The sequence below is a fragment of the Saccopteryx bilineata genome, chromosome 2, assembly GCF_036850765.1.
Source record: "Saccopteryx bilineata isolate mSacBil1 chromosome 2, mSacBil1_pri_phased_curated, whole genome shotgun sequence".
NCBI lineage: Eukaryota > Metazoa > Chordata > Mammalia > Chiroptera > Emballonuridae > Saccopteryx > Saccopteryx bilineata.
Genome location: NC_089491.1, coordinates 280,585,460 through 280,598,494, shown reverse-complemented (window position 1 = coordinate 280,598,494; position 13,035 = coordinate 280,585,460). Strand labels below are relative to the sequence as shown.

The 13,035-nt window shown below is 45.2% G+C and overlaps 1 protein-coding gene across 1 annotated transcript in view; it reads right to left on the bottom strand.

The window, feature by feature from the left end:
- The window catches only part of F5 (coagulation factor V), a 64,645-nt gene that overhangs the window by 11,342 nt on the left and 40,268 nt on the right, over positions 1–13,035 (bottom strand). The window contains exons 14-21 of the mRNA XM_066261080.1: positions 9,855–10,029; positions 8,956–9,192; positions 7,506–7,716; positions 6,172–6,351; positions 3,647–3,763; positions 2,718–2,789; positions 1,663–1,763; positions 1,074–1,229 (exon numbers count right to left, since the gene is read on the bottom strand). Coding sequence (XP_066117177.1) covers positions 1,074–1,229; positions 1,663–1,763; positions 2,718–2,789; positions 3,647–3,763; positions 6,172–6,351; positions 7,506–7,716; positions 8,956–9,192; positions 9,855–10,029 — 1,249 coding nt within the window. The remainder of the gene's footprint in view (positions 1–1,073; positions 1,230–1,662; positions 1,764–2,717; positions 2,790–3,646; positions 3,764–6,171; positions 6,352–7,505; positions 7,717–8,955; positions 9,193–9,854; positions 10,030–13,035) is intronic.

The window sequence follows — 13,035 nt, the reverse complement described above, 5'->3', positions numbered from 1 at the left end:
GCTTCTCCACCCCCCCTCCTTCCTCTCTGTCTCTCTCTTCCCCTCCTGCAGCCGAGGCTCCATTGGAGCAAAGATGGCCCGGGCGCTGGGGATGGCTCCTTGGCCTCTGCCCCAGGCGCTAGAGTGGCTCTGGTCGTGGCAGAGCGACCCCCCGGAGGGGCAGAGCATCCCCGCCTGGTGGGCAGAGTGTTGCCCCTGGTGGGCGTGCCAGGTGGATCCTGGTCGGGCGCATGCGGGAGTCTGTCTGTCTCTCCCCGTTTCCAGCTTCAGAAAACAAACAAACAAACAAACAAACAAAAAACTCCTGGAAGAGATGTCTCTGGGCCCACATGGCTTCACTGGTGAATTCTGCCAAATCTTTAAATAATAAACACTGATTCTAGACAGTCTTGTCCACAAAATAGAATAATCAAAGAGCATACTTTCCAATTTATCTTAGGAAGCTAGAATCTCTCTTATATCAAAACCAGAAAAGACTGTACAAGAAAATAAAACTACATACCAACATCTCTTATGAATATAGATGTAACATTCTTTAAGCTGTGGACTCTTAACTGAAATCTGTGTTCTCTCTCCAATACTGATTAGTAAGAACCATATTTTAAAGTTTTTCAGATCTATCTTAAGGTGTAGTACAAATGAGTATTACTAGAAATAACTAAGTGATAATGCAGAGAATTGGTTATAGATAAGATGAAAAATTACAAAAACTCTTGGTGTAATATTTTTAGCATGAACTCCTTAGGCACAAGACCAGATATATATATTCTGCTCTGTGGTTCGCCATCTGCCAGTCTGAGAAGTTTGGGTGTTAGTCTGATGATAAAGTGAATTTTAAAAACGTTTTGTGGCATTTGGAAATTTCAGAAATCAGGCTTATTCCTTTAATCTGTAAATCTATGCTGTGATACACAGAGGCATCATTTCATTGCTTTCCTTCATACGGCCCTAAGAAAGCCCTTGATATTTCTAATGCCCAGGAAAGTATCTTGATGAAAAGAAAGAGTCACGGACATAGTCATAGTAACCGCAGCGCGAGTTTGGAGACTCAGCAAGATACAGTGTACACAGACCATCACGTTCTTCGCGCTGTTCCCTTTGAAAATACGCCAGTTGGTCTGGTCAGAGCTATAAGCCACACGGAACTCGGTGGTGTAGTAGGACCTCAGGTAGTGTTTGGCTCCTTGGGACTGGACCCCTGTGAGCAGGACTTCCCTTTGCATGTCCACCTGCAATACAGCAAAGCCACTGAACCGAACTACCCTCATCAACAAATCACACGCATCCTTCATTCATTGTGCAACCAGCCTTCTTTAGAACTAAAGAGCCAGCACCTCAGGTCCCAACAAACTAATCAAATGCAGTTCGTATCTGAGCACGTAGGACCTAGATCCCAGCCCAGTCACTGACTAGCTGTGTGTGATGCTGGGAAGTTAGTTAATCCCTCTGTGTCTTAGTTTTTTCATCTGTAAAATGGGGTAATACTAGAACCAACCTCATAGTGTCCATTTTAAGTATGTTATATACTTAGAAGAATGCCTAGCACTGAGTAATTGCTTTTCCCCTTAACAACATTACAAGAATGACAAGGAGAAATTACTAAATTAGTGTCACTGTTATTATCACAATAGCAGCAGATAGTATCAGATTAATAAGTCATACCTGGATCCAAGGTTTAAAGTCAAATTTTGACATTTTTTCTGTCATCCAAGCATTATATGATCCACCATTATTTAATCTTGCTAATTTGGGCTCCCAATAACCTAAATGCAAAGGAAGAAAAAATTTATTCTGAATTTAAAAAAATGAAAAACATACAATTAGCAATTTCTCAAGTGAGTTCTGTCCCAGTGGAAAACCAGGTCCCCGGAGTAGTTAGAAGACAAGGCAGTTGGCACTGGCTTCAGCTCCTGACCTATTCCATGATAAAGAAATCTTGGCTCAGGTCTGTGCTTGGTCAGCTGTCAACTCCCACCCAGCCTTTTCCATGCATACAGGTCATGTGTGTCTTTTCTCAGTTATGTTGATGTGGTTGCTGCTGAGTCTGCCTGCCTACCAGGAAGACATGGGAGGAATTTATGGGAGCCTCACGTTTCCTTGCAATTGACCTCTTGATCTTGGGAAGAGCTTTGAGCAGTGAGGACAATTAAGAGGAGTTCCTGACACTCAATGGGTGATCAACAAAGTTTCTTGAATAGATGAATGGCATAGGAAAGGGTCTTATTAATAGGGACTCTAACATACGGCCAATAAGACCCTGAGAATCTGGCTGGAATATTAGATGTGCGGTCAAACCCAGAATGAGGATGACTGGGGAGAGTTTTGGAAAAGGGTATATAGTCGTGAGTGCAAGCTATCTTCTCTTACCCAATCTGCTGAGAGGTCAGAGTGCCTATGTAGAGAGAGCAAGCTCTTGGTATTTGCTAGGAGAGACTCTTTGGGAACATTATACACTAGAGGGGTGGCAGTGATAAAGGGGTACTAACAGGCTATTGCTCCTGCCATAGTGCTCCTTCCTCTACCAGATCAGCACCCCAAGTGGAGCTACTGTGCTATGCTGTGATAGAGAAAGGCCAGGAGAGGAGCAACGACCCATAGGTTCACCAGGCACGGTTGTCTGGTGGTTCTGCGAGCTACTGCACAGTTGTAGGGGCTACCTTCCACAGGCTACGGTGTTACTACTTACCCAGAAACTAGGCTACAGTGTTACCACTTACCCAGAAACTCCGAGGCCTTGATCTGAGAATCTGCTATCATGCCTGTGCTTAGCCCCATTGGCATCTTACATTCTACCAAACAAAACAAAAAACAGAACAATGAATAATTTTTGCTTAGAAAACACATTTAGCAAAAGGTATAGCTCAAAAGCTAGAGATTATACCTCTGGTATAATATTAGGCAGATATTGTTACCTACTTTGTATAGCAATAACTTAAACGTATCTGATCATAAAATGGTAAGTGCACGAAGATGGGTACTTTAATAGTGAGACCCTAAAATCCTGAAATGCAATTAGTTTTTAAACTGATTTTCATCTGCTTATATTTTAAAATAAGCCATTTTACAATATTAAGTACTTGCCCTCAAAAATTTACATTCTGAAAAATTCACCTGAAAGCTACAGGGTTATTTGCATCCTGATTGTGAAGGGAGTCCCAGCTCAGGGGAGACCAGCCACTGAATTATCTGGATGTTGACATAGTGCTAGGTACTCAGCAGGTGCTTAATAGATGCTCGCTGGCTAGCTAGACAGACAGATGGACATTTCTTCTTGAATACTGGGATGCCAAGTTCAGTGACAGTCGTGGTTATTGTTAAATTCCTCGCAACTTTCCCCCCTCTGTGCTATAAATCTGGAGAATTTCCCATGTGCATGTTTCCACAGATCATAAACTGCGAAGGAGGATGCTTTATATTGGCCCCTATGCAGAGGAATGCCTGTGGGCTAAACCATGTGGTTTAAGTTCCTAGATGACCTGATGTTTGCAGTATAATCAGACCATGGCCAGAATGAAAGCAATTACTGCTAAAGATGTGTCTTTGTCATATCAGAGTTCTAAGTCAAATATTTTCTGCCTAAAAGTTGGTAATAGTTTAGTAACAGGACTCTCCTGCTAAAAAATATCATGTGGCTCTTGGCTGATACCTTTGTCGATGATGAGAAATGGTGTTTGCATCCCTGCTATCTGGTTCTCTCCAATCTCTGTGTCTAGGAGCCACCAGCCAGGGTTTGATGCCTTCATTTCAAGAGTTTTAAATGAACCTAAAAGAGACAGTGAAGGGCAACATTACATACTCAAAGATTAACAAGTTACTATTGGTAGACAGCTATCAAAGAACCCTACTATCACTACATCCCAAAAGCTTTCGAATAGAACTTAAGACTTAAGGCAGAACTAGAGGTGTAACAAACAGATCAAAACAGCAGCACGCGCGCGCACACACACACACACACACACACCTACCAATAAATCACCCCAGAACGTAAAAAAAAAAATTTCCAACAGTCCTTATTAGAAAGAAGCTTTTATTTATCTAAATAAAATGTTACAAGTTAACCCACACATAATCCAACTTCACAATCCCAAGGATCAAAGCAACCTTGAATGATCCATCATTGGCCTCAAAAATGTTTTCCGTTTCCTTCCTCTCTCTTCATTTCACTAGTTTCTCTTTTTTTCGTATAAGAAAATTAAAACAAAGCATCCTTCTCCCATGTTTCAAATCTTCAATGAAGTTTACATATTTGGATAGATTATACGTAAATTATTTCAGCACCCCACTGAGAAAATGAGATTTCTCAAACCTCTGACTGTCCATTCTGGTGTTGAATATTACCAACTGCCAGTTAATACTTAAATTCTGCTAGCCATTTCTGTGGCCATTTCTCAGTTTGTGAGGGACAATGAATAGCTGGTGGTCATCCCCCTCAAACATTAAACAAGAGCCCCAGCCCTTCCCTCTCGAGTGCAGATACTTGGGTTTGATGACTTAGATGAGCCAGCCAATGCCATCTTCCCGGTGCTGGTCCCGCAGGCCGTGAGAGGCTGGCTGGTCGGGTAGTAGTGGGTGAAGAGTAAGGAGCGAGTTTAACCTAATCCCCTTTGTCCCTGATTTGTCAAAAATGCCCCTTTAGCCTGACCTGTGGTGGCGCAGTGGGTAAAGTGTCGACCTGGAACGCTGAGGTCGCCAGTTCAAAACCCTGGGCTTGCCTGGTCAAGGCACATATGGGAGTTGATGCTTTCTGCTGCTCCCCCTTTCTCTCTCTTTGTCTTTCTGTCTCTCTCTCTCTTCTCTCTCTGTCTCCTCTCTCTAAAATGAATAAATAAAATCTAAAAAAAAGTTGATAAAATTAAAAAATATATACTAAGATCTTTAAAAAAAAAAAAAATGCCCCTTTATAGCTTTCTTCGTGAGTCACTGGCGTGTTTCAAACAAGCCCTCTCTTTTTCTTGCCTGTAACCGAACAGGCCCATTTGGGCTTCTGTGCTTCCATCTGAGGCTGACTCACACAGCAGTGCCCCACCCAGTGTTCAGTCAGGGGACTGCCCTCACTAGCTCCCAGGCAGCGTTCATAGAAGGCAGGCTGCTGGTTAAAAGTGCAGACTCCTGGGTCCCGGATCTACTGGAGCAGAGTCCCTGAGAGCCAAATCTCTGCTTTGTCAGCAACATTTTAGCTGGCCTTGTTGGTGTTTATTATGCCCGCTACAGTTTGGGAGTCAGTGGCCTCTGCCGTCACCCACCCCTCCGCACACACACAGCACTTATACCTACAAACAGTTCATCGGCACATCACATTCCTTTTAAATGACTAGTTTGTTTAAACCTTATTATCCTTTTGCACACGAAAAGCTCTAAATACCCTTGTTATTCTTTAGCTTCTACAAACATTAAAAAACAACAACCAAAAACGATTATTTTTCTCCAAACAGCCTCATGAGTCAGTTTGAGATTAAGAATCCTGTAGTCACTTGCCTGAAGGCACCAGGGAGACAGAGTGAGAAGTAGAATTCAGGAGATCCAGAATCCCCCAACCCTAGTCAATTCCTCTTCTCCACCCTGACATGCTGCCTGAGCCCTGTGGGGTTCATTTGGGAATGTGGTTAAGAACCAGCCCGCGGACCTGACCTGTGGTGGCGCAGTGGATAAAAGCGTCGACCTGGAAATGCTGAGGTCGCCGGTTCAAAACCCTGGGCTTGCCTGGTCAAGGCACATATGGGAGTTGATGCTTCCAGCTCCTCCCCCTTCTCTCTCTCTGTCTCTCCTCTCTCTGTCTCTCCCTCTCCTCTCTCTGTCTCTCCCTCTCCTCTCTAAAATGAATAAATTAAAAAAAATTAAAAAAAAAAAGCAAGGATTAAAAAAAAAAAAAGAACCAGCCCGCGGGACACCCCGTGGCCCAGGAGAACCTGCATTAGCACGGTGTCTGTACGGAACCAAGTCGGGCCATGTACTTTGCCAGTGCAGTGCCGCAAACAGCGCATGCGCCAGCTGGCCCTGTGTTCTCTGTCCGCAGCTGCGGGGCACGGCTTTGCCGCGCATCTAGGCCAGAACCCACACTCAACCCCGTGGAAGTAAATGCCCAAGGAGGGGATGAGGGAAGAGGGAGATGCTAAGATTGTCTTCTCTCGCCATTTTGTTTAGCTGGAACCTCTTTTCATGGCCCAGATTTACCAGGAAGAAGGGGCCAGACCCCTAACTGGTGCTGCTGAGTGCCATTTTCCAGCAGGGTCTGGCCGTGGAAGTGGACCACATGGATGTCCTGGCTGCCGCCCACGTTCAGAAGGTGCAGCCTCACCCACTCCTGCGTGTACATTCTCAGGCCGGGCAAGTTGTAGATCATCCCATTGATGGCTGAAAGGACAGGGAGTTGCAATCAGTTTAAAAACCTGCATATATCAGGAGAGAGGCTGGTAAGAAATCTAGAATGGTCTCACTCACCACTGAGCTTCCCTATCCCTCAGCAGGTCAGGCCCACCCAGGTCTCCAGATGTGCCATGTCAGTGAGAATCGCCTGCCCCTTCTCACACCAGCCTGCCGCAGACAGAAGCGAGGTGAGCCCCCTCTCCCAGCCCTCGATCACTCCTCCTCCAGGCTGTCCACTGCGCCTGCTTTGCTTTACCCATTAATTATAGATACAGACTGATATGCACCAGCTAAGGGCACACCAGTGATTAGAGGAAAGAGACTAAGAAGGAAGATCTGCAGTGTGCCACCTGAAGGCTCCTGACCTCAGGGATGGTTCCAGGCAAAGTTGGGAAGTTGGACTTCATCTTTGTTGCACCCCCAGCCATAGTGATTGACGTTCGCTCTCTCATCCGTATGGTAGCTGCTCCGCCCCTCCCAGCTTGACATCTAGGGTTCTGAGACTTATCCCCTCTCCCCTCTGTGATATACGAGTATTGGGTTGAAAACAACTGGCAAATTCAATCCCCTTAAAAAATCATATGACCTTTTAATAACGAAGCTTAGTGCTACTCTGCATTTAACTGGGACTAGAAGTGGGGAAGTTGCTGTTTATTGCTCTAAAGGAAAGGAATTTAGGAATTTCAGGAACAAACCATGGCTTGTTGCAGGGAGAGGAGTTGAGAACCCTTTGGCTCCTATCTCATTCATGTGTTTTTGGTGCCACCTGGGACCTGCCGTGAGCTAACACTGCGCACAACCACTCACTCCTCTTTTAGAAAGGGCGATCGCTTCCCCTTGCAGAAATAGTCTTCCTTTAACGTCAAGAAACAGGTTTACTAAGTACTTAAATCACAGGATACTAAGTACTTAAATTGCAGTAAACAAGTTTACTAAGTAAATAAATTGCTAATTTCTTTTCGGTTGATGTTTAACGGAACACAGGCTGTACCATCAGCCCTCTGAGGAATCTGAGGACCTTAGTGGTAGGTCCTGGGCTCTCAGGAGCACCTCCTAGCTAATCTTGTGGGGACCCCAGGGCAGGCATCACTGCCACCCAGGTGACTTAGGTCAGAGGTTAGATCAAAGTCTGAGGAAAATACCATGAAACCTATGCGAGTGTTTTATTTCGGCAGATCCGCGTCTCCCAGACGTTTGGGGTTTCCTGTCGTAGTACCAGCTTTTCTTTTCATCAAAGACCATGAACAGCAGGACAAATTCTCTCATGTCCACAGGCATGTTGCTCTCCTTGTGAAGCGTTCCTCTTCGGCAGACCAGGAGGGGCCCTATCAAGCCCGAATGGATGTCTTTTTCCTGGAAGACAGGAGGAGCAAACGGCACACACACCTTTTCATCATCTTCTATGCCCTTCTGTTAATCACTGATCAGAGAGAAAAGACAGCCTTCTCTGAAGATTATAAACGAGCAGCTTCCCGAGGCTGAGTACTTATCATCTGATTCTGTGCCATTCGTATTCCCTTCCTGTGATGGATCGTTTATTCTGATGTGGTGGTAATGATAATTATCATGGCAATAATATTGAACTATAATAAATACTATTTATTTGAGCATTTGCTACTATAGTAAATATTTTGCGCCTGACCAGGTGGTGGCGCAGTGGATAGAGTGTCGGACTGGGATGCAGAGGACCCAGGTTCAAGACCCCGAGGTCACCAGCTTGAGCATGGGCTCATCTGGTTTGAGCAAGGCTCACCAGCTTGCACCCAAGGTCACTGGCTTGAGCAAGGGGTTACTCAGTCTGCTGAAGGCCCACGGTCAAGGCACATATGAGAAAGCAATCAATGAACAACTAAGGTGTCGCAATGAAAAACTGATAATTGATTGATGCTTCTCATCTCTCTCCGTTCCTGTCTGTCTGTCCCTGTCTATCCCTCTCTCTGACTCTCTCTCTGTCTCTGTAAAAAATAAAAATTAAAAAAAAATTTAAAAATATTTTGCCTATAGTCTCTTATTTAATTCTGATAACAATCCTACATGGTAAGAAGAATCCATTTATTAAACAAATATGAACGAGTGCCTACTCTGGGCTATGTACTGTTGTTATCTGCTTTGTTACTTTGGAAACTGAGGCTGAGAGAGGCCAAGTAACTTTGCTGGGACCACGCAGTAAGTGACAGGGCAGGAACTGGACTCGAGGCCCATGCGCTCTCTCTCATGCCCAAGATGGGGGAGGGGGGGAGGTCTCGACTTCGCCGTTCTTTCATGGAGAAAAAAAGAGAAGAAAAGCTCATACTCATACAAGGAAATTGCAAATAAACGTCTTCCTCCCTAAAGGCGGTCACTGTCCCCAAGAGCGAGCATTGCAGCAATCCTTACTCCGCCTCCCTGAACAAACGTTTCTCCTTCTGCCGTCTGCAGATCTGCAGGGACTGTCCCTGGCTGTGGTGGCTGGACAGCGTTGGCCACCGTCCTCCCGCCTTTCTCATGGACAGCAAGGCAGACATTTAACAAGAAATAACCTTGGCCCTTCCGTTGAGCGAACGCCGGTTATAAGGCGAAGGGAGTGAGAGAAACCTCCGTGGATGCACCCACCGGGTTCACTGCCGAGTAGTAGGCCCACGCCCGGCAGGCGGAGCCTGGGTTTTCAGGCCCCGATCTCCCGGTGGCGTGCCACACGTATGTGTAACTGCTGTTTGGCTGAATGGCGTTGTCTTCCTTAAACCACTCAGGAGAGTCATCGTCGTAGGTCTTTCCCTCCGATGATTTTTCGTAAGAAAGCCCGTGGGCATGAAGAGAGTAAGGTCTGGATGCTAAATTTTTAAAACGAACCTGAAAAGAAAATGAACCACAGCTTTACAAAAATCCCATTGCCACGTCATGTTCGTATGTTATTTCATCTGATTTTTACAACTGTCCTGTGAGATGGGGCTTGAGTGGTTTTTCCCGGAAATACCAAGACATGTTTGTTCTCAGGCTTGAAGCCCAAGTATTGGCGTTAGCGACAAATAAAGTGGTAAGGATAGGTGCCGCAGATTCGAAGGGAGTGAGGCTTGATCCTTGCTCACAGCAAGCTCTCAGCCCGCTGGTGAGGACAGACATGCACTCATAAGCTCAAGTTAAAAACCTGGGACAGAAGGCATGGGTAAACCAAGTGTGAATGGGGTGAGAGGGGCATGCCTGGGAGGAGCGCTCTGGCTGAATGTTTAGGAGAGGTTGGGGAATTCAAGTTTCTTCGGGGAATTGGAATTGGCCCTTACAGAACGAGCAGGAGTTTAGCAGAGGGAGAAATCAAATCATAAGATTATTTTTTTCCCCCCTTAAGGAATGTCAAATTCTTTGGTAAGTCATCTTTGCTAAGAAATGTCATTCTCTGTTACTTTTTGATAAGTTTATGGACCGATAGCTCTCTCTTGTGGCCTTCGCCTTTCCCACCCTGCGGTGCTTGTGGAAATTCCTCTGATGGCCTCAGCAGTGCTCAGGAGGTGACTTACTTGGATAACATCGTCCACTTCAGCTCTAATAATGGGGCCGAGAAGGCCAAGATGCTCTTCATACTCCCCCCGAGGGTCCCGTTTGGTAAAAGTGCTATCAAGGTACTTTCGAAAAACGACTTTCTTGTATACGGTGTCCTCTGGAACATCACCAGCATCTTCATAAACCATTTCACTGAAATGACAATAATAGCATTTGTTTACAAGAACAGAATTAAGACCATTCGAAGAATTTAAGAAATAATCTCTGTCTCTGAATATAGCATCGAGCATAGAGAAGATAGTTAGTGCATATTTGATGAACAAATGAATGAAAATACAAAGGACTAAAACCACAAGCTGGTAGATAAGCAACTGACAGCTCGCACATTGTTTTTTTAGGTAGGTCCTCCCTTCCATGAGCCTTTAAACAAGGTCAGATCTCTCTATAGCATTCTGACATTTCTGTAATGTTACTATAGTACGTTTAGTAAAATCCTATAGTATTCTTACAATATTTCTATCGTATTGTAGTAATTCTATCCCTATCATTTATTTGTGCGATTATCTGTGGATATCTGACTGTGCCTCTAGAGGACAAGCCCCATGAGGTCAAGGGCAGTGCTTAGTTAGCTCATAATTTTATTTCCAGTGCCTAGCACATAGTAGGCACTTTATACATTTTTGTGTAATACATTAATTAATGAAGAAATATTATCATATAGTAACATAGCAGATTTTAATATCAGCAAAAGCAGACAAAGCCACAAAATGGGACAGTGCCTGGGCTTTGGTCTATCGGGTAACCACGATCAGCTGACTTAGAAGGCCAGCCCTCTGAAGGCCTCTGGATGCATGGGTGTTTCAGAGTCTGCAAGTAGCCACTCCTCTCCTCACATTTTCTTTTGCTGAATCACACTATTACTCAGGTAGCTTGCCAGCTGCTGTTCAGTCTGGGGCCAGAGCGCATCAGATGTGCCCGTTGATCCTTCATGTTCCCGAGCCTGTGCAGACAGGCCAGAGGTTCATCCACCCTTCTCATGTAATTTGTTGTGCACCATGAACCATAGAGAATCCCATCCCGCCTTTCTTCCAGCCTTTCTGCCCCACTAACATCGCCCATTCCGCCTCCGAGCATAGTGTACAGTCTCACAAAACACATGGAGATGAGAACCACTCAATGGCCCTAACAGGGTGGCATATCTGGAACGGGATATAAGATTTGAAGGAATTGGCTTGGTCCCTTTCCACTCTGGGAAGGCCCCAAATCTCACTCCTCGGGGCTTTGCTTAGAAGCCCTCAGATAAACTCTTTCTTCTCATCTTGTAACGAGTACTGCGTTTAAATAGCAAGTCACAGGAGAAAGTGTTTTAAGCTAACAGAGTTCTCATATGGAAACATCAGGTCTCCAATTAATAAGATAGCTTCTGTGAGTAACACCATGCAGCGTGTTTGCTTGCTCAAATTACACATTGGTCTTTAACTTATTAGTATAACAATTAGCTTTTGTCAAAGCTTTTGAGCATATTTAGATAGTGTAAGCATGGTCACTGTGCTGTGTCCCTGAGAATCTATAGTTGGCTAAGCCTTCCTCCTTGTCCCTCTATCTTCCATGGCCCACAAAGCCTGGTGACACTTTGGTTTCTTCAGAGCTAGCCAAGCACTGTCTCACCACCCGCCCTCTTCTCAAGCTCCAGGGCTTCCTCCTTCCCCAGGGCCTGTTCATGCTCTTCCCTCTGTCTAGAGACGGGGTCCCCAAACTACGGCCCTTGGGCCGCATGCGGGCCCCTGAGGCCATTTATCCGGCCCCTGCCGCACTTCTGGAAGGGGCACCTCTTTCATTGGTGGTCAGTGAGAGGAGCACTGTATGTGGCAGCCTTGCTCACGTACAGTACTACTTCCGGTAACGCGGGATGAACACATCACGGCTCGGAAGCGCGTCATGTCACTTGTTATGGCTAGCAGTGACAAATATGGAACCAGACATTGACCATCTCATTAGCCAAAAGCAGGCCCATAGTTCCCATTGAAATACTGGTCATTTCTTGATTTAAATTTACTTGTTCTTTATTTTAAATACTATATTTGTTCCCATTTTGTTTTTTTACTTTAAAATAAGATATGTGCAGTGTGCATAGGGATTTGTTCATAGTTTTTTTTATAGTCCGGCCCTCCAACTATCTGAGGGACAGTGAACTGGCCCTCTGTGTAAAAAGTTTGGGGACCCCTGATCTAGAGTGTTGTCTGGAATCCCTGTCTAGAATTCACCCCCTGGCTAGTTCACTCTTACTTGCGTTCAGATCTCAAATCAAATGCCACTTCTTCAGAGTCAGATTCCCCAATTCTCATGTCACCACATGTCTACCTCTACTTCTTGCTCTTGATCATGGTTCCATTTTACACTTCTGTGTGAAGATGTGTCATGTCTACCTGCCCAACTAGACATAAGTTCCACGGGGGCAGGAGGTGTGTTTATTATAGTCTCTTAGCATCTCAGCACTTAGCACAATACCTGGGGGAGAAGAAGCACTCATCAGAGAGTTATTAGGTTAGTGACTTTATAAGCCAAGTTAAACTCAAGTTTAAATCAAGATAAATCATCATCTAATGACTACTTCAGCAGAAGGGATAAACTCGTTTTTTGTTTCTAAGCTAGTTTACATCCTTGGCCTCTGCTATTAGAATCTCATGGAATTGGAATTAAACTTCCTGCAGATGCCATATACTTTATAGCAACTGGTAAACAAGTTAAAAAAAAATTTTTTTTTGTATTTTTCTGAAGTGAGAAGCAGGGAGGCAGACTCTTGCATGCGCCCACCTGGCATGCCCACCAGGGGACAATGCTCTGCCCATCTCAACATTGCTCGTTGCAACTGGAGCCATTCTGACACCTGAAGCAGAGGCCATGGAGCTGTCCTCAGTGCCCAGGGCCAACTTGCTCCAATGGAGCCTTGGCTGTGGGAGGGGAAGAAAGAGATAGAGAGAAAGGAGAGGGGAAAAGGGTGGAGAAGCAGATGGGTGCTTCTCCTGTGTGCCCTGGCTGGAAGCAGATGGATGCTTCTCCTGTGTGCCCTGACTGGAAGCAGATGGGTGCTTCTCCTGTGTGCCCTGACTGGAAGCAGATGGGTGCTTCTCCTGTGTGCCCTGACTGGAAGCAGATGGATGCTTCTCCTGTGTGCCCTGACTGGAAGCAGATGGATGC